The 21212-nt window shown below is 56.4% G+C and overlaps 1 protein-coding gene across 1 annotated transcript; it reads right to left on the bottom strand.

The window, feature by feature from the left end:
• Window positions 1–1567: 1567 nt before the first annotated feature.
• Window positions 1568–15094, bottom strand: SIX4 (SIX homeobox 4). The gene is made up of 3 exons (XM_029079463.1): window positions 14249–15094; window positions 7074–7759; window positions 1568–2383 (listed from the first exon to the last, which is right to left on the bottom strand). The coding sequence occupies exons 1-3, from the start codon at window positions 15061–15063 to the stop codon at window positions 1587–1589; spliced, it is 2298 nt and encodes a 765-aa protein (XP_028935296.1). The 5' UTR covers window positions 15064–15094; the 3' UTR covers window positions 1568–1586.
• Between the last annotated feature and the right edge of the window lie 6118 nt (window positions 15095–21212).

Here is a 21212-nt window from a genome sequence, read left to right as displayed (position 1 = left end):
AACACGGAAGCACTCAAACAAACGGGAAAACTGCTAAAGGACAAAGAGACCACGGGTGCAGAAAGGCCATCCCGTTGGCGGGAGGACGTTTCTGCTTCAGTGTGTCATCGACTCTGACTTCCCAGGCCACTGATTTCTTCGACACTTTGAAATCCTGCAGAGGGTAAATCTCTGCTGGATGCCACTAGGCTCGCTTCCTGTTCAAAGGATAAAAAAAATAAATTAAACGGTCAGAAAACAACATTTTTCAATTCATTGCGCCTGAAACTAAAGGGAACCCAGACACTATAAATAGGAGTCACTGTTCGGTACTCATCGCAGTAACTGACATATTTACATTCAATATTAGATAGAGTCTAAAAGTTTCAAACTCAGCTGCACTGGCAAGTCCTCATCACCGCATTTGGAAATCCTGCAGACTTGGTGTGAGCTTTTCTGTCTGAAAAGCAGCAAAATGATTCATGTTTTTCGTGGGACCTCCAAAACATTTGGGAATCTTGTGACTAGTCGGGTTTGCTGAGCCTGAGGGAGGGCTGCTTGGGGTGATCGGCCTAGGCCCGAGACCTAGAGGGTCCCTGCTCGGGCTAAGGAGCCCTCAGAAGAGTGAAGCCACCTCCAGCCCCTCGGCCCTGCCGCCTTTTGACCCTGACACCTCTGCCCCAACCCAGACCACCCTATCCTGCACCAGGAAAGTCGCGCCGGGAGGCCGGCTTCTTCCCCGAGGATGCTGTCAGCACTGTGGGAAGACTCCTCAGATTCCAGTATTTGGGGCCACGCTGGGGCCAGAGTAGCACCCCGACCCCAACCACTCTGACCCGACCCATCCAGCACAGGCCTGCGGGTCCCACAGAGAGCCAACGTTACCCTAGGACTGGGGGGAGACTGGCCCTGGGTCTCCCAACCCCTGGTCCCTCAGCCCCAGAGGGTTCTGGTCTCAGTCCAGGCCAGCTCGCTTCCTGTGGAAGCCCAGAGCCGAGAGGTGGGACTTTGTCGCGGACAGAGGCCACGGAGGGGTCTTGGGGCACACACGTCCTTTACCGGATGCCCCACAACTCCAAAGCTTGGTGCGTCACCTCTCTGGGCCCCACCCCTCTCTCCGGGCTCCTCGGCACCCGAGTCTCTTAAAATGTCAAGCTCCACGTGGCAGAGGGAACCGAAGGACAGCCCACGGCTCCTAGTTCTTTGTAGTTGTATCCCCTCGTCCTGGGGGGACTTGGGTGTCCCAAGTATTACTTTTGAAGCCAGGTTCTACCCGGTGGTTCCGGTTCCGTAACAAGTCAGTCGGGCACGTTAGAAGGGATAAAACACCCCACTCCTGCCTCCTCAGCCTTGGCCCCCATCTCCGCCTTCAGTGCCAACAAGCAAACAGAGAGACAGTGGAACCCAATTCTGTTCCCATAAACTGAACCGGGGTCCCGAGACCAAGCGGCCCAAACTCTTTTACAAGGATTTCTCTGCGTAACTTCCCGCTGTTTCCCTTAAACTGGAAACCGGGAAATGCGTTCAGAGAACTCAGGGAAAGACTCGTCTGCTGAAGCCCAAACTGGGGGAGTGGGGTCGGGGGGGGGGCCGGGGTGGAGGGGACATTATAAATCTTGCATATCTTCATCCAACTGAACAGTCTGCAGCTTGGCGAGTTCCTTTTTGTCCGGCTCCAGGTCCTCACAAACTGTGCCAACCACGGCATCCAGGACGAATTTTGATTTGGAATCAAGCAGCATCAGATTGCCCTCCGCCTTGTCCTCTGACCGTGGTAAGAAATTCTCCTTGAGGTCGGGGACAGACTGCAGGACTAACCGGTGCTGCTGGGCAAAATCCTGGGGGCCGGTGGCGGCGGCATGAGCCCCCCGGTCCGCGGGCGCGGAGACGAGGTCCCCGAGGGCCTGCTGGGCCATCGAGATGGACATCAGGTCTTGGCCGGTGATGAGCGAGCAGTTCTGGAGGGTTGCGTAGCTGGTGTTGCTGATGGAGATGACGGTGGACGTGCTGGTTACGGGGGTGGACACGGCCTGGCCCTCGGGGAGGTCCAAAGTCAGCTCCGTGGGGGTCAGGAGGGTGGGGGGCGCGAGGGAGAAGTTCTGGGCCGGAGCTTCGCTCACCAGGGACGGTGTCATTGGGTGGAGGCTGGGCCCCGCGATGGTCTCCGGAGTCATGCTGACGCTGAGTTGCGCGTTCTGATTGACGGGCATCAACTGAGAAAAAACCAGGCTTCTCTCCAGGCTTTCCTGTTTCACCGGCCCTAGCACCGGGCCTGGATGGGGAACCGTGTACACCACCGTGCTGGGGGCCAGGGGGCTGAAGAATACTTTGCCTGGCGGCACGGTGGTGGAGTCACTTGTAAACGCCCCGCCCTCGGTGGTGCTGGCGTTCACTGCGATATTGCCTAAAGAGAACAGAGTAGCCATTACCACCGACAGGAAATCCTGGGCAAAGAGGAGAGCACCTCTACTACAGCCACCGAGCGCTCAGTACAGCGCTGTGCCCGCTATGCACACCCGATAAATACCATCATTGATTGATTGCTAGATTTCCAATTAGCCAGCAGCAACTGGGGACCCAAAGTTCTCAGGCTCCAACAAGCAGCCCTGAATTCAAGGTTTCTGATTCAGAGCTCTCTATTTGTTAGAGTGACTGTCAGCTGCCAGGTGGACCTTGGAAAAAGCAAGCACAAGATGCCTGACGAAGGGCAGTCAAGGGCTGATGGAAAATCCTGTTGAAAACCTAGAAAATGGCCCCTGCAGACACTAGGTAGCCATATAAGCCTGTCGGGGCAGCTTTCCGGGGTTGCTTGCTGCAAGCACAAGCCCATGTAGGGTGTCCCTGGCTTTTCTTGGGGGGCTCGGAAGTGAACTTCAGAAAGCACAGGTAATGCCAGGACGGGCCCGTCGGGACAGGGAGTGAGAACTCATTCTTAGGCCATTTCTCCCCTGGGCATGAGATATAATGATCTGGGGGCTAGTCTCAGGCTGGCTGCCCCATCCGACTTGGGGATCCAGCCGGGGCTTGCTAGAAATTGGATATTCCTCCCTTGCCAACCCAGGGGCCAGGGTTTGTTTTTTTTGTGGTATTTGTGAAGTGCCTATTATGTGCTAGGGTCCTGCAGGCAGAGTGTCACCCTCTGCCTAGGGAGCCCGCCCAGCCCTGGAGCCAGGTCAGGACTTGGGGCCCCAAAGTCAGTCCCAGAGTGCTGCCCCTCCTGCGGGCACCCTTGCCACCCCCAAAGTGGCCCCCAGCCGGCTGGCCGGGTTTGGCCGTGGCTCTGATTTCTTCATTCTTACCGGTTCCTTTGTTTTTTGTTCTCTGCTTTCTTCCTGGTGTATCGGGAGTCCTCACTGCTTCCTGGTGGAGGTTCTGGCTCACACAAGCCCTTGCCTGTACTCAGTTGAGTATCCCTGTGATCCTCCTCCCCTCCCCTCCAACCACCCCCTCTACAACCCCGGCCTCCATTTTCTAGAAATTTCAAGCTGGCTGAAGCCTATCGGGTGGATACAGCAAGGTTTCACATTCTCCTGCAGTTCCTGGGACCTGAGAGTCTGGTCAGCACATCGGCAGGGCAGTGCCCGCCGGCCCCCGAGACCTTGTCCGATATCTCCCGCTCTGCCCGCTCCGGCATCGGTCCTGCCCGATGAGGCGGAGGGCTGGGAGGCCGGGTGATCAGCCGGGAAGCCACAGACACCCAGGCCCAGTGACCCGAGGGGCTGGCAGTGAGACACAGCAGTGGCCTCCTAAGCCAGAAACTGAACACTATGGGTCTGAGATGTCCCTCTGACCCTCGACGATCCATGCCCATCTGCCCTGGTTTTTCCCATCCAAGCTCAACCCCCACCATACCCATCATTCCAGGGCTGGCTTTTCTAGCCCTGAGAGCTGCCCCTGTCGCCTGAGAAGCTGGGCCATGTTTCAAGGGGAGCGTAGAGACAGATGCCCCTTACAGATTGAGCCCGAATGAGGTACTTCCCGGGATCCTCCCCCGATCTGCCTCCAGACCCTGACCATGACTGGAGTTCTACCCCAAAGCAGATGAGTGAGCAGATCTGTCCTCACACCGCGGAGAATTTATGTAGTATAGACAACCCATTTGGATCCTGCCAGAGCCCCCAAACCCGGCCCCCAACTCCACCAGCAGCATGGAAGAGTGCTGACCGAGGCATTGTTCAACTCTGGTCAAAACCCTGGTCCTAGGACGATTCTGGCAGCACCATACCGCTGGGGCAGTTTGCCCCAACGTAAGCCTGAGCAGACCTAGCCACAGCACAGACTTTCAACTGAGGTGATCAGGATTACAAGCCTGGAGCTTGAGGCTAGCTGCAGCAGGGATGTGCGGACATTTCCAGAAGCTTGTCTCTGGCACAGTCCAGCTGCATCCGGGCTTCTCCCTAGCCGCCGGCTGCGACAATGTCCCCCCATCCTCGTCCCAGTCCTCACAGCTCACACAGGCCTGAGAAACCTGGGGTCCGGTAAGCCTCTGCCATCGCGGAGCACATAGAAGGACCAAGTGAGGCCTCCAATGCAGACTTTGCTTCGGTCAAAGGAACGGAAGCCGTTGCTTCTGTTCCAAGATGTTTCCCTACGAAACACAGGTCAGCTCAGATCCCCAGCTTTGGGCCGGCAGAGTGCAGCCAAGGGAAACATTTATTTGCTGAAATAAATGTTTTATTTGGAAAACGCATTGCCTGCGTAGATACGGGCAGACACAGGGCTCCTTTGAACGGCGGATAAAGAAGACAATTATGCCCTGCCCCTGGCCGGAATGTCAGCAAGAGTTCTGAACGGGCCTCAGAAATCCTACACTTTGTAGTTGAAAGGAGAGGCCAGTGGGTGACCCAGGCTCGGGACTTCAGGGTCAATAGCTGAAAAATGGGGCATTAAACCATCCGATGATAGGTGACTCACCTGCGCAGGTAAAAAATTTGGTTTGAGGGCTCAGATTTATGATAGGGGAGGCTTCCACTGAATCCAGTAAGCCACTACAAAACGGAGGAACACCTAAAGAAAGTCATTTCCGAGGGAAAATGGAATCCCTCCCCACTGGACGAAGGTAGGAAAATGTGTGGCCTCCACACGGCACAGGCAGAAATGACAACAGACTTGTCTGGCTTTGCACTAAAAGTCCCCCAAGCTCAGGTGCCCTATTCACTTTTCAGAAGGCAGAGCCTCCTGGATCCAGGCTAAGCTGCAGTTCTGGGCTTCAGGGCAGGCGCCAGAAACCCTCAGCTCTCACACATGGACATCGCCACCACACGAGAGAAACGTTGCTTCCTAAACCCAGTGGATTGAGGGTATGACTTCGATTAAGCGGAACAGGTTGAGGACTACCAGCTTGGTTATTTGATCTTAGTCATTATAGTGTAAAGGGCTATTCTTCTCCCTACTCACCATCGCATTTTAAAAAATTTAAACTCTATGCCCTAATCATCTTCTGGGCAGAAACATTTCCCTCCTGCTCTTGGGTAGTTCCAGTTGGCCGGCTTTGCCTTCCCCCGATGAGCTTCCGGGGAAGTTCGCCCATGAGCACAAGCCTGGGATGAGGGCGCGTCGGACCCGTCAAGCTCAACGGGGCCTGGCGTCCAGAACGTTATCTGTGGTTTGGCTGTTACGTAAGGATTCCCAATGGGCTTAGCTCTCTGGATCGTGGGCACCACCAGGGCCTTGGTTACTCTGCCCTGAGATAGCTACACTGCCCTCCACCATTTCAGGCACATAGACGTAAAGATGGGAATCACCTTTACCTCTCTGTTAGGTTTCCACGACTCACATAGAGACAAGAAGCATGGGGAGGCTCTAAGGAGCCCACTCCCAGAAAGGTAAGGGTCCCGTGCTTGAAAGGGGGACAAAAAAAGGGACATTCCCACATTTTTCAGGGGCACAGACAGGACTGCTTCCCAGGGCCATGAACTGCAGGGTAGCTTGGGGCAAAGGAGCAGTGATTCAGGGGTGGCCAGTCATGGAGAGAAGGGGGAGCCCCGAGTGCAGCAGAACAAGGTCTGCTTTTTGTTGGAGTCAGTTAAGCACACCTTAGGGCTGGGAAGTTGGTGACCGAGCAGGCCCTCACACCTCAGCTCCTCCACCCTCCGGACCGTGATGACCTTAATCCCCAAAGATGGATATCGAACCTAAAAACAGTGCTTCCAGTTGCCCCTTAAGAAAAGATGACCCATTTTGGGTGAGTGAGCCTGTCGGGGTAAAATTTGAAACAAAATCACACATCCCTAAAGCTCCTTGATTCTCCCATGTGCTCAGTACAGTGTTCTGCACACAGTAGAGTGCTCCTTGAGGGCAGGGACCATGACTGCTAAACTCTGTTGTACTCTCTCGACTGTAAACTCATTGTGGGCAGGAAATGTGACTGTCATTATACCGTACTCTCTCAAGTGCTTAGTACAGCGCTCTGCACTTAGTAAGCACTCAGTGAATACCACTGATTGATTGATTGAGAGACTCCTCTTCTGGATTTTCCTTTAGGGCGGTTCTCCTAGTGGCAGCTGTGGAGTTTACTGAGCGCTCACCTGGAGCACTGTTCCGAACTAAGCGTTGGGGAAATACAAAACAAAGAATTCGCCTAATGATCGGAGGGGCCTACCTCACCCACTGCAGTGGGCCAAGGCCGCTGCGGGGACGGATTTCTCGTTCCCCCTGGCACAAGAGTTTGGGTCCAAAAATAACGGTTGGGCAAAGCACACGCAGACTCACCACCGGCTAAGATCACTCCTCGTCCTAGGCTGCCATATTAATTTTTAATCTCCCAAACCCACGCAATGGCTTATTTTGTAAGCACTGCTTGACTCGCATTTCTATAACGGTCGAGCTGGCAAGACCTGCTCAGGACGGTATTTTTCCATCAGCTCATCCCCCCGGCCCTCCCGAGTGGCGCAATCTGACTGTCACCAGCAGGTGTTACAGGGTGGGGGGACGAGGACGGTGATTTTGGTGTCCAGCAGCCCCCGAGGCGGCTGGGCCGTGGGTCTCCCCTCCCCTCAACCCCGGCCAAGGTGTCTCAGAGCGCAGCTGTTTAAGGCTGAGGAAAACAGGTACTCACCCACTCCCAGGGTACTGGGAGGCAAAAGGCCCTTTACCTTGGGAGACTGTGCCGGAGACGGGAGGCAGCTGCAGCGGAGAAAAGCCGATGCTTCCGTTCAGCAGCTGGCCACCGGCCCCTGAACTGGGGATCTGGACGATGCCATACTGGTTGATTTGTACGGGAGTTGTAAACGTGACCACGGAGCCCCCGTCCTGCGAGGCGACCGCGGGAGCTCCTTCTTGCTTAACTTCGGCGCTTGGGATCAGACCGGGGAAGGAAGGGGTTGGGGCGCTGGGGCTGTAGGATGTGGTGACCGCAGCGGGGGCCCCGGAGCCCTGCAGGACCTTCGCGTCCTCCGAAGAGGGCGCCAGGATGTCGGCCATGGGGACGCCGTTGCTCACGATGGCGGCGGCCGCCGCCTTTGGGGGGTTCAGAGCCGCGGCCTGGGACTCGTCCACCCCTAGTCCGTTGAGGATCGTCCCGTTGGGCCCCTGAATGAAGGAACTACTGTTAAGGAAGACCGGAGAAGGGCTCGCGGGCACCAGGCTTCCATTGAGCAAGACTCCCGAAGGGCTCAACGATATTTTCGTGTTTCCGATCTGCTGCATGTACACTGGCTCCATGTGACTGGACAGGGTTAGGCTGGTTATTCCGTCGGAGGAGTTGGACAGCGGGTGAGGAGACAGGTCCTCGTGTCCCTTGCTGGACTCGTCTTCGGTGCTGGGGTTTCCATCCGATTCACTGTGAGAGGGGGGGAAATCAAGACGGACAGGCGGTCAGGGGGCTGGTCGGAAGCAAAGCGTGGGGCTCTTATCTCTTTCACTCAACTCATTTAATAGGTTTGATATAGAGGCTGCTGTTTGCAGAGTACTGGACCGGAAACCTACTGTGTGCAGGGCACTGGGCTGGGCTTCCCCTACACGGAGCGCAGAGCACTGTGCCGTGCGCGAGGAGGAATACTCTAGACTGTAAGCTCGCCGTGGGCAGGGAATGTGTGGACCGACTCCACTGGATTTTCCCAAACGCTTAGTACAGTGCTCTGCATACATACGGTAACCACTCAATAAATATGGTTGATTGACTAATTGATACAATCAAAGTAAAAGACACACTCTCTTCCCTCAAAGCGCTTATAATCTAGTAGGGGAAATAACCAGCATAGATAGCATGAATATAGTGGGAAGAGGAGCAAACTATAAATACAGATATTTATAGCAAGAGTGAGGATGGCTGAATAAATGGATGAAGCACTTAGGTATTCGTCGCTACATATTTAAAGGCTATGGGAGGTTCTGTGTGTGTGTGTGTGTGTGTGTGTGTGTTAGGGTGGCTGTTGCTAGGACACAGCCAGGAGTCGTGGGAGTGGGTTTCTAGGAGGGCTTTGAGGCGGGGGAGAGCTGTGGTCTATACTGTGTATTTGTTCTTGTTCCATCACTCCTAAGGTATTTGTCTCAAGTCCCTTCTCCCCACCTAGACTCTTAGATCGTGAGTCCCCAAGGGACAGGAACCTGTGTATTCTTTCCCGGCACATACTACAGTGCTCTGCACACAGGGAATGTTTAATAGATATCATTAGTTCTATTTGAGAGGGGAAAGAGTTCCAGGCAGCAGGAAGGGTGTGAGTCTAAGGTCGGAGATGGGAGAGGCGAGGCGGATCGATGAGAGGAGCTTGGCAGGGGTGAAGAGCAGAGTGGGAGCATATCAAATGATCAATCAATGGCATTTATTGAGTGCTGTGTGCACAGCACTGTACTAAGCGCTTGGGAGAATACAATTTGACAGTTGGTAGACACAATCCCTGCTCACGATGAACTTAGAGTATAGAGGGGGAGACGGACATTAATATAAGCAATAAATAGCCCTTCTTCTCTACTACATCAACCTCTCACTCCTTTTCTACCATTTCTCCCCACTCCAGTCTGCTGCCTGGATCGTTTTTCTTAAAAAAAAAGAGTTCAGTCCCTACTCCTCAAAAATCTCTAATGGTTGCCAATCCATTTCCACATCAAGCAGAACCTCCTTACCGTCTAATGATAATAATAATAATGGTGGTATTTGTTAAGTGCTTACTATGTGCAAAGCACTGTTCTAAGCGCTGGGGGGATACAGGGTGATCAGATTGTCCCACGTGGGGCTCCCAGTTTTAATCCCCATTTTACAGATGAGGTATCTGAGGCACAGAGAAGTTAAGTGACTCGCCCAAAGTCACACAGCTGGCAAGCGGCGGAGCCGGGATTAGAACCCATGACCTCTGACTCCCAAGCCCGGCTCTTTCCACTGAGCCGTGCCGCTTCTCTTTCTGCTATGCCAGGCTGCTTCTCGATTGATCGACTGGGGGTGAGCTCAAAGAGCCTCTCTTTAAAATCGAGAGTGAGCTGGAGGACAGCCTGGAAGCTGAAGGCCAGGAGTTTCTGCCCCTGATTTGGGCTGAAACCCTCTGTGCTGAAGTCCGACCAGTTGGTGGGGATGGAGGCAGGGGTGGAAAACCTCCCCCACCCCACCCCCTACCTCCACAGCCCAGTTGATTTCTGACAGGCCTAGGCGATCGGGGCCGGACACCGCAGCTTCGGGTCTTACGCTGCCAAGGGGACCCCACTTTGGCCCATCCCAGCAAATCCCCCAGATTCTCAGCAGGGTGCTGTGCTAGGGGAATGGTCAGTGCTCAGGACCTTGGGTTCGGGATGTCTGTTTCTTTCAAAACCAGTGCTGTTTCTGGGGCCTTGAAGACTCGACTTTTCTGACCCTTAGCCTTTAGGGCCTTGGGGGAAGATGACCCCTGGAACCCCGGGGCCGACCTGCCACCGGGGAGGCCCGCCGAGCTGGGGGCAGATCCATCTTTTGGCTGGCGGGAGCTGTTACAGGACCGAAGGAGGTACAAAGGGGTCCACCAGACCGTGCGGACAAGCCGCCTGGTGGGTGGGAGGCAAGGACCTCCACCCCCCGCCATCCCCCGCCCGGCCTCACCCTGGCCCTCGGCCTCAGAGACCCACTCCATGTGGCCGGGAGTCGGCGGGGAGTGGGAGAGAAGGCCAAGTCCCTAGGGGATGTTTCCTCCTCAGAGACCCACTCCATGTGGCCGGGAGTCGGCGGGGAGTGGGAGAGAAGGCCAAGTCCCTAGGGGATGTTTCCTCCTGGAGACAGGCGTGCGTGTGCGTACTCACGTGTAGGGGGTGTGCACACGTGTGCACGAGAACACGCATGCACGTGTGCACGAGTGTTGGGGGGCCGGAGCGAGACAGCCGGGTGCCTGGAGGGTCTGGTTCACTTTAGGGAGGGGATTAGGGACCCTGGGCTGCGGCTGCAGAGCTGCGAGAGGGCTGATTTACGAGCTGAAGCTGAGCCGCCGTCGCGGCTGAAAGGGGGTGACTCACGGGGGGCGGATGGGGGGAGGGGAGTGGGGGGCACCGAGGGGGGAAAGGCAGGGGGCTCTTCCTGGGGACCCCCAGCTCGCAGGGCTGCTGGGGGGCGGCGGTCCAGCCGCACAGTCCTTCCCCATCCCCTGTCCTGCGCCCGCGGGGGGCTCCTCGTGGGTGCCCCCGAGGGGGTCGTGGGTGGGTGGGTGGGGGGGGGTCGTCGGGGGTCCAGGGTCCGCCCCCTCCCCCCGCCTTTTCCTTTCTCCTTGGCCGTTTGTTTTGGACTGGCTGGTTGTCTCCAGCTGCAGGGGCCCTGGGCGGGCTCAGCCCGGGCGCCTGGCCCCCTCCTCCCTTTGGCCCCCTCCCCCTCCCCCCGGGAGGAATGCCGGGGGCCCCCGGCCGCGGGGGGAGGGGGAGGGGGAGGGGAGGGGTGGGGGCGGGGCCGGGGCGGGCAGGAGAGCCCTGGAATGCTGCCTGGGCGCGGGGGGTCACCTCCACCTGGCCGGACCCCCGGGCCTCCCCCGGCCCTCCCCTCCCTTCCCCTCTCGATCAATCGATCGATCAATCACAGCGATTCCCTGCCGCTCGGGGGGGCCCGCCCGGCCCCAGCACGGTCCAGGTACACACACTCGCACACACACACGGTCGTGGGTTCTAATCCCGACGCCGCCGCTTGTCTGCCGTGTGGCTTTGGGCAAGGCACTCGACTTCCCTGTGCCTCAGTTACCGCATCGGTAAAATGGGGATTAAGACTTCGAGCCCCTTGCGGGGCGGGGATTGTCCCCCATCCCATTTGTTTGTATCCACCCCAGCGCTCAGTACACTGCCCGGCACATAGTGAGCGCTTAATACATGCCGTAATTGATATAATTATTACGCACACATTCCCACGGGCTCAGACCCTCAGCGCCGAGTGCTGTTCGGTGCACACGGTAGGCGCTTGATGAAGACGATGTCTACGATCACCGCACCCACACAAACTCACAAATACCCCAGGGAACAGAAATCCACGGGCAAACACAAACAAACACACAGGTCTTCCCAGTTACACACAACACGCATCTACCAGATCCCTCACACACATAGTTCGGAAACTTCTACACAACGAGCACACAGACCCAAGTCTGCTCAGCGGTACCCGGGCAGACAGACGGGCAGACACACACACACACACGCACAAAACATAACAGTTATGGTATTTGCTAAGCGCTTACTGTGTGTCAAGCCCCGTTCTGAGCTCTGGGGTAGATACAAGGTAATCAGGTTGTCCCTCGTGGGGCTCACAGTCTTCATTCCCATTTTGCAGATGAGATCATGATAATAATAATAACCTTGGTATTTGTTAAGCGCTCACTACGTGCTAAGCACTGTTCTAAGCGCTAGGGTAATCAGGGTAATCAGGTTGTCCCACGTGGGGCTCACAGTCTTCATCCCCATTTTTAAGATGAGGTCACCGAGGCCACCGAGAAGCGAAGTGACTTGCTCAAAGTCACCCAGCTGACAAGTGGCGGAGCCGGGACGAGAACCCACAACCTCTGACTCCCAAGCCCGTGCTCTTTCCACGAAACCACGCTGATGGTATTTGCTAAGCGCTTACCATGTGCCGAGCACTGTTCTAAGCGTCCGGGGGTAAGGGCGGCGGGGAGAAATGCAAGGTGATCAGGTCGCCCCACGTGGGGCTCCCAGTCTTCACCCCCATTTTACAGATGCGGTAACTGAGGCCCGGAGAAGTGAAGTGACTTGCCCCAAGCCACCCAGCTGACAAGTGAAGGAGCCGGGATCAGAACCCATGACCTGAGGCCCAGAGAAGTGAAGTGGCTTGTCCAAGGTCACACAGCAGGCAAGTGGAGGAGGCGGAATCAGAACCCACATCCTCTGATTCCCAAGCCCTCGGTTTTTCCACCAAGCCACACGCACACAGACCCAAAGAGGATATTTTTTGCGGAAGAGAACCTGCAAGAAAGGGAGCTGGACGTCGCAGCGGCGGCCGGACAGAGATGACCGCCCCCCACCCCCCACCCCCCACCCCCCGCCTTTCCACTGCCCCCTCCAAGGGCCAGAATCAGGTTTCACAACACCGAGCGGCCTCGGGCCTCGCACCCCCACGTTGCCAACCGATGCTGCTGCCTTCGAGGAGAAACCCGGCGGCGGGGGAGATGATCGACCGTGGCCAGCCCGCCCCTTCCCCGCCGTCCCACGACCCCCTCCCCGCCCCCCTCCCCTCCCACCGGGCAGCCCGATCGCGGCCTTGGAGATGGGCCGGGGGGGGGCCCAACGGTGGGGGTCGCAAAGGCTTGGGAGCGTTGGTGTTTTAGTTCATTCCTTCGGTCGTCCTCGTCGAGCGCTTACTGTGTGCAGAGCACTGTACTAAGCGCTTGGGAAAGGACCAAACAGCAATAGAGAGAATGCGGGATAGCTGTGTGCGGGCAGGTGGGGGGGGGGGGGCATGTGGCGGGGAAATGCAGGGGTGAAGGCAGAGATCGGGGTCCGAGTGTGCGTGTCTGTGGGTCTGCTCCGGTGTGAGCGCCCAGGGTCGAAGCTGGTCATAGCGGGGAGGGGGCGAGCCTCCCTTTGCCTTTGCACTGGACCCAAGTACACTCCAGTGAATTGTACACTCCAAGCGCTTAGTACAGTGCACTGCACATAGTAAGCGCTCAATAGATACTACTGAATGAATGGAGGAGGAAGGGTCTTGGGGGAGTGGGGCGGATGGGGCGGGGGTGGTGGGAGGGGGCGAGAAGCTGGGCAGCAGCGACAGGAGACCTCCCGGGTTGGGGGGGGGGGCGGCCTCTCCTCCTCCCCTTCCCCTTTTCCCCCCTCCCCTCTCCCCTCCCCCTCCCTTCCCGGCCGGAGCCCGCCGGGACTGGTCTCGGGGGAGCAGGGGGAGGGGGCGAGGTGGGCAGGAGGCAAGGCCAGCGGCTAAGGTAAGCGCCATGTTTGCCAGCAAAGAAAGAGCCGGGGGGAGGGGGGGAGGAAGGAGAGAGGTGGGGGGAAGGGGAGGAGAAGGAGGGAGAAGGGGAGAAGAGGGGGGAAAGAAGTGGAGGAGGGAGGGGGGGAAGGAGAAGGAGGAGGAGGGAAAGAAAAGGTAGAAGAGGAAGAGCTGGAAAAGAGGGGAGGGAAGTAAAAGAGGAGGAGGAGGAGGGAGAGGAGGAAGGGAGAAGGAGGGGAGGAGGAGGAGGAGGAGGGAAAGAAAAGGTAGAGGAGGAAGGGGAGCTGGGAAAGAGGGGAGGGAAGTAAAAGGAGGAGGAAGAGGAGCTGGGAAAGAGGGGAGGGAAGTAAAAGAAGGAGGAAGAGGAGGAGAGAAAGAGGAGAGAAAGAAACAGTAGAGGAGGAAGAGGAGCTGGGGAAAGAGGGGAGGAAAGTAAAAGCAAAGGAGGAAGAGGAAGAGACGAAGGAGGAGAGGAGGAGGAGGGAAAGAAAAGGTAGAGGAAGAAGAGGAGTTGGAAAAGAGGGGAGGGAAGTAAAAGAGAAGGAGGACGAGGAAGAGGAGGAGGAGGGAAAGAAAAGGTAGAGGAGGAAGAGGAGTTGGAAAAGAGGGGAGGGAAGTAAAAGAGAAGGCGGAGGAGGGAGAGGAGGAGGAGGAGGAGGGAAAGAAAAGGTAGAGGAGGAAGAGGAACTGGAAAAGAGGGGAGGGAAGTAAAAGAGGAGGAGGAAGAGGAAGAAGGAGGAGAGGAGGAGGAGGAGGAGGAGGAGGGAAAGAAGAGGAAGAGGAGCTGGGAAAGAGGGGAGGGAAGTAAAAGAAGGAGAGGAAGAGAAGGAAGGGGGGAGTAGAAGGAAGAGGAGGGAGAGAAAAGGTAGAGGAGGAAGAGGAGCCGGGAAAGAGGGGAGGGCAGTAAAAGCGAAGGAGGGAAGGCGGGCGGTGGGGCGCGCCGCTCACCTCTTGGACTGAGTTTCGGAGGGGTTCCGGTCCCGCTGGCGCCGGTTCTTGAACCAGTTGCTGACCTGGGTGAGCGAGAGCCCGGTGACCTTGGCCAGGTGGCGCTTCTCGGCGGGCGACGGGTAGCGATTGTGCCGGTAGAGCTCCTTGAGGGCGTTGCGCGACTTCTCCTTGAAACAATAGACGGTCTCCTCGCCGTCCCAGATGGTGCGGGGCAGCGGGAACTTCCTGCGGAGCCGGTACTTGTCGACGGCGCCCAGCGGCCGGCCCCGGGCCCGCTCCGCCTCGCTGTAGCGCGCCTTGTACCACAGCTGCTGCAGCAGAGGGTGGCTGTCGGGCCCGAAGCTGTGGCCCTCCAGGATGCTGTACAGCTCGGGGTAGACCCCCTGATGGAAGGCCACCAGGGCCCGGGCCTTCAGCAGGCTCTCGCCGCCACGTAGCAGGTCGCTGCGGGGCAGCGACCAGAGGAACCGGGCCAGCCGGTCCAGGTCGCCTCCCTGCTGCAGGGCCTCGCAGACGCAGGCGACGTGGTCGGGGGAGAAAGCCAGGGCGGGCTGCGCGGAGGAGGAGGAGGACGACGACGACGACGACGACGACGACGAGGACGACGAGGCCGCCGAGGAGGACGAGGCGGGGTCGCGCCCCGAGAGTTCCGTCCGCAGCGTCGCCCCTCCGGCCGCCGACCGGTCCTTGCCTCCGCCACCGGGGTCCAGCGGGGGGCTCCGAGCAGCCCCCCGGGGACGGGCGTCCACCCCGTTCTCCTGCTTGATGGCCACCGCACCCGAGAGCTGCCCGCTGGGGGAGGAAGAAGACATTTTTTTCCCTCCCCCCTCTCTCCCTCCTCTCTCTCCTCTCTCCCCGGCCTCTCTTTTTTTTTTTTCCCTTCCCCTCCCCCTGGCCGTGTCCGGTCCCTCCCCTCCGGGCCGGGGCTGGATCTAGCCGATCGGGTTTCCCCCCGGCCACGCAGACACCATTAAGGGAGCCGCGGGTCCAGCCGAGGGCCGGACGGGCGGCCGGCCTCCTCTTCTCCTCCCTTTCCCCCACCCCCCCGCCCCCCAGCCCCCGCCCCGGCCTCCCGGGGAGCCGCCTACTATATAGCCCCGGCAGGCCGGAGGGCCCGGCCCAGGCACCCCATTGGCTACCCCGCCTCCGGGGGGAGGGGGGACGAGGACGCCGGGGGCCGCTCCCCCATCCATCCTCCCCCCCCCTCCTCCTCCTCCCCTCCCCGCCCCCCAACACCTCCACCTGGAGGGAAACGCAGCCCTGACGGATCTACCTCTCTCTCATTCCCTGCGTTTAGGTCGGTGCCCCTCTTAGGCGCTCCATTCGTCCCGTCGTATTTATTCAGCGCCTACTCCGTGCGGGCCACTGGACCGAGCGCTTGGACTCGACGATTCGGCGGCGGATTAGAGACTGCCCCTGCCCAACCGCGGGCTCACAGCCTAAATGTATTTACCGAGCGCTTACTGTGTGCAGGCCACTGGACTGAGCGCTGGAAAAGTACAGTTCGGCACCAGATAGAGACAGTCGGTCCCGGCCCAACAACGGGCTCACAGCCTAAATGTATTCACCGAGCGTCTACTGGGTGCGGAGCACTGGACTGAGCGCTTGGACCTCTACGGTTCAGCAACAGACAGGCCCTGCCCAACCACGGGCTCACAGCCCAGATGTTCTTACTGAGCGCTTACGGTGTGCAGAGCGCTGGACTGAGCGCTTGGACCTCTACGGTTCAGCAACAGACAGGCCCAACCACGGGCTCACAGTCTAGACGTTCTTATTGAGCGCTTACTGTGTGCAGTGCACTGGACTAAGCGCTTGGAATGTACAATTCGGCAACAGATAGAGACAGTCCCTGCCCAACCACGGGCTCACAGTCTAAACGTATCTCTTGAACGCTTACTGTGTGCAGAGCACTGGACTAAGCGCTTGGACTCTACAACTCGGCAACAGATAGAGACAATCTCCGCCCAACAACAGGCTCGCAAGTCTAGAAGGGGGAAGACGGACTGATATTGATGTCTGTCTCTCCCTCCCCCCCTTCCCCGCCCATAGACTGTTAACCCCTTGGTGGGGAGAGAGTGTCTCTCTTTATTTGCTGTATTAATGATAATGATGATGGCTTCTGTTAATCCATTCATTCAATCGTATTTATTGAGCGCTTACTGTTCGCAGAGCACTGGACTAGGCGCTTGGAAGGTGCAATTCGGCCACAGATAGAGACAGTCCCTACCCAGCCTCGGGCTCACGGTGGGTTCTTGTTAAGAGCTTACTGTGTGCCAAGCACTGTATCGTACTTTCCCCCTCTGCCACTTGTCGGCTGTGGGACTGTGGGCAAGTCACTTCACTTCTCTGTGCCTCAGTTCCCTCATCTGTAAAATGGGGATCAAGACTGTGAGCCCCACGTGGGACGACCTGATTCCCCTATGTCTACCCCAGCGCTTAGAACAGTGCTCGGCACATAGTAAGCGCTTAACAAATACCAACATTATTACTTTCCCGAGCGTTTAGTACGGTGCTCTGCACGCGGTAAGCGCTCGGTAAATACGAGCGAATGAATTGAATGAATGAATGAATGAAGGTCGGGGGACCCGAGGGTGGGGGGTGGTGTCCGTCCGGCGTGGGATGTGGCCGGTCCCGTCTGGTTTCCGAGGAGGAGGAGGAGGAAGCAGGAGCCGCCCTCATAGCCCACCCCAACTTCTCCTGCTCCATTCTAATAATAACAATATTGACGGTGGTATTTGTTCAGTGCTTACTATGTGCCAGCTACCGCCCTAAGCGCTGGGGTGGATACCGGCAAATGGGGTGGGGCACAGTCCCTGTCCCGCTTGGGGCTCACCATCTCAATCCCTACTTTACAGATGAGGTAACTGAGGCCCAGAGAAGTGAAGTGACTTGGCCCAGGTCGCACAGCAGACAAGTGGTGGGATTAGAACCCATGACCTTCTGATTCCCAGACCCGTGCTCTCTCCGGCACGCCATGCTGCTTCTCGATTCTACCCCGTCCCAGCCCATCTCCGCCATCACAGCCGCCGCACCTCTCCAGCCTGACACCCCTGGCGACTCCTCCGGCACCTAAGGGTTCCAGGAACCCAAGACCAGGATGGGTTAAGTCGCTTTGGGGAAAAAAAAAAAAAATCAATCCACCCATCACTGGCCCCGACTGAGCACTTAGTGTGTACTAAACGCTTGGAGCTAATAGGCGTGAGCCCTTGTCCTCCAGGAGTTTACAGTCTAGCAGGGGACCACGGAGGCTAAAATAAACTACAGAGGAAGAAGAAAGTGGGGCTGTATATGAAAGTCGAGCCAGGATCCATGCACTAATGAAGCCACACCCCTGGGACCATGAAGGAGCCAAAGATGCCTCTCCCCTCCAAACAATCCCGGTAACTGCCTTGCTCTGGGAGCTGGCAGTTCAAATGGGGAGGGGGAGAGGATCATGACGGTAGAAAAGGCAAGTAGAATATCCCAGTCCTGATAATCCCCGGTGGTGGGGGGTGGGAGACCATCCCAACATTTGCTCACAATTACAGTGACAAGTCTGTGCTGACTACTTCCCGTAAAACCTTCCTGCACATCGAGTTACAGTATATTTATGGTATCCTAATGGCACGTTTTTTAAAAAAATAGTATTTATCGAGCGCTTACTATGTGCCGGGCACTGTACTCAGCGCTTGAAAGATACAATTCGGCAACAGGTAAAGACAATCCCTGCCCCATAACGGGCTCACAGTCTAAACGGGGGAGATTCTGGCCCCAGTTGTGATAATGTTAATAATAATGTTGGTATTTGTTAAGCGCTTCCTAGGTGCAGAGCACCGTTCTAAGCGCTGGGGTAGATACAGGGTCATCAGGTTGTCCCACGTGAGGCTCCCACTTAATCCCCATTTTACAGAGGAGGTAACTGAGGCACAGAGAAGTTAAGTGACTCGCCCACACTCACACAGCTGACAAGTGGCAGAGCCGGGAGTCGAACTCATGACCTCTGACTCCGAAGCCCAGGCCCTTTTCACTGAGCCGTGCCGCTTCCCCTTCATAATCCTTCCCTAGAAGGTGCCCTCAGCCAGGGTGGCAAGGCAGCAAAGTGAGTGTGCTCCTTGGGTGAGTTTAGCCAGGAGTGTTTCCACGGAATGATGGATCTGGGGAATGTCCTTTGGTTTGTGGCTTTGGCAGCGGGCGTGACAAGGCTCTGCCATCCACGATCACTGCCGTGTTCCGAAGTCGCTCCACACTGGTTCTCCAGATGCTGCTGTTGCCCCCGGACTACATCTCTGCCCCTTCTCTGCTTTGTTAGAGCAGAGAAGCAGCATGGCTTAGTGGAAAGAGCTTGGGAGTCAGAGGTCGTGGGTTCTGATCCTGGCTCCGTCACTCATCAGCTGTGTGACTGGATAAGTCACTTAAGTTCTCTGTGCCTCAGTTACCTCATCTGTAAAAAGGGGATTAAGGCTGTGAGCCTCTCGTGGGACGATCTGATTACCCTGCATCTACCCCAGCGCTTAGAACAGTGCTCGGCACATAGTAAGAGCTTAACAAATACCATCGTTATTATTATTCCTGTAGTTGGGTTTTCCCGTCTTAACAACTTCTTGTCTGGGCTGTGTGCAGCGTCCCATTTTAGCTCGGCCGCCGGCACTCAGGGGTGCTTTTATTTCAGTAGTCCGTTCAATTATTTATTCCGATTGCTCTATTTGTAAGTATTGATCGACTGAGGGCATTTATTGAGCGCTCACTGTATTCGGGGAGACTGCTGTACTAAGCACTTGGGAGAGTATGATACAAGCCAGCAGGTACGTGTTTTCCCTATTCAGAGGAGCTATTCTCCTGTCTGACTCCCCCTGCAGAGCGAAAGCTCTTTGTGGGCAGGGGGAAGCATCACTTCTTTCTGTTGTACTTTCTCAAGCATTTAGAACCGTATACTGTATTCAGGGGATGCTCAACAAAAATAATTCCTCCTCTTTCTCCTCCTTCCTTTCCTCCTCCTCTTCCTTCTTCTGCTCATCCTCCTCTTCCTCCTTCTCCTCCTCCTGCTTCTCCTTTCTTTCCTCCTCCTCTTCCTCCACCTTCTCCTCCTCTTCTTCCCCACCTTCTCCTCCTCCTCCTGCTTCTCCTTTCTTTCCTCCTCTTCCTCCACCTTCGCCTCCCCTTCTTCCCCCACCTTCTCCTCCTCCTCCTCCTCCTGCTTCTCCTTTCTTTCCTCCTCTTCCTCCACCTTCGCCTCCCCTTCTTCCCCTACCTTCTCCTCCTCCTCCTCCTCCTGCTTCTCCTTTCTTTCCTCCTCTTGCTCCACCTTCTCCCCCCCTTCTTCTCCCACCTTCTCCTCCTCCTCCTGCTTCTCTTTTCTTTCCTCCTCCTCTTCCTCTACCTTCTCCTCCTCTTCTTCCCCACCTTCTCCTCCTCCTCCTCCTCCTGCTTCTCCTTTCTTTCCTCCTCTTCCTCCACCTTCGCCTCCCCTTCTTCCCCCACCTTCTCCTCCTCCTCCTCCTCCTGCTTCTCCTTTCTTTCCTCCTCTTGCTCCACCTTCTCCCCCCCTTCTTCTCCCACCTTCTCCTCCTCCTCCTGCTTCTCCTTTCTTTCCTCCTCCTCTTCCTCCACCTTCTCCTCCTCTTCTTCCCCACCTTCTCCTCCTCCTCCTCCTCCTGCTTCTCCTTTCTTTCCTCCTCTTCCTCCACCTTCGCCTCCCCTTCTTCCCCCACCTTCTCCTCCTCCTCCTGCTTCTCCTTTCTTTCCTCCTCCTCTTCCTCCACCTTCTCCTCCTCTTCTTCCTCCACTTTCTCCTCCTCTTCTTCCTCCTCCATGCATCCCAGAGGACCTGTACAGTAGCCACTGCGGTTTTCTCCTCGCAAGCTGGCAACCTGCTAAGACTTTGTTCTTTCAATTTAATGTCCAATCGCTGTCTGGTGACACCGAAGGTAACCGAATAGCATTGGATGTTTGGCAGGTTTGCAACCCTCAAACATATAGAAAAGTGCCTTCAGCCCAGACCTGGAGAATCTTGACTTGACCGAGAGCTTGATGCCATGAAAGGGCCACATTCCTTCTGCCAGGGTTCAGAAGAACTTTCTCTCTTTGTCTTCAGTCTCACAGTTTTAGATGGATGCAGTATTAGATGGACCGAGCCCCGTCCAGTTAGGAGTATGGCATTCGGGGTCAGCCTTTGGTTCGGTATGGCTGATGAAAATCATTACTGGTACGTGGAATTTCCTTTAAAACAGTGCCAAGTAGTTAGGGCAGTGTACTGCACCCAGTAGATACTCATTAGTCTAGGTTTGGGCATGACTCGGTTGTTTTCCTAGAAGCATTTATTTAGGACTTGCATGAGGGTGGAGTCACTGAAACACTGAAAGAAGAAATTGAAAGATTTGGGGGAAGATTGGTGGCGAATGGGGAATGAGAGAGAAGTCTCAGAGAAAATAATAATAACAATAATAGTTATGGTACTTGTGAAGTGCTTACTAAGTGCCAAGCACTGAAACACAGGGGCAGATACAAATTAATCAGGTTGGACACAGTCCCTTGTCCCACATGGGACTTGCTCTCTTATTCCCATTTTACGGACGAGGTAACTGAGAGACAGAGAAGTCAGGTGACTTGCCCAAGGTCACCCAGCAGATATGCGGTAGAGCCGGGATTAGAACCTAGGTCCTTCTGCCTCCTAGACCCATGCTCTAACCACTGAACCGCAGTGCTTCTCAGCGACAACTTTGAGGATGCAAGTGGGAAGGGTGGGCGGGTGTGATGATGTCCACAGTGATGAAAAGGTTAGAAAGAGGTGAAAATTTAGGGGAGTAGACCACCAACAATTCCCTTTTCGATTTCTGAGTCTTCTTCGCACTTTATCAACCCTCCGTAGCGCAGCGTTGTTACCTATGGGTGTACTTGCAGGGAGCAGGGAGAAGCAGAAACTGCTAGCTGATGCTCCTGGCCTACGGCTGAAATCTCAGAAAGTGTGAGCCCCCAAAGGGATAGG

This window comes from Ornithorhynchus anatinus, chromosome 14, assembly GCF_004115215.2.
Source record: "Ornithorhynchus anatinus isolate Pmale09 chromosome 14, mOrnAna1.pri.v4, whole genome shotgun sequence".
NCBI lineage: Eukaryota > Metazoa > Chordata > Mammalia > Monotremata > Ornithorhynchidae > Ornithorhynchus > Ornithorhynchus anatinus.
The sequence above is the reverse complement of the archived record's forward strand: the minus strand, read 5'-3'. Positions and strand labels throughout refer to the sequence as shown.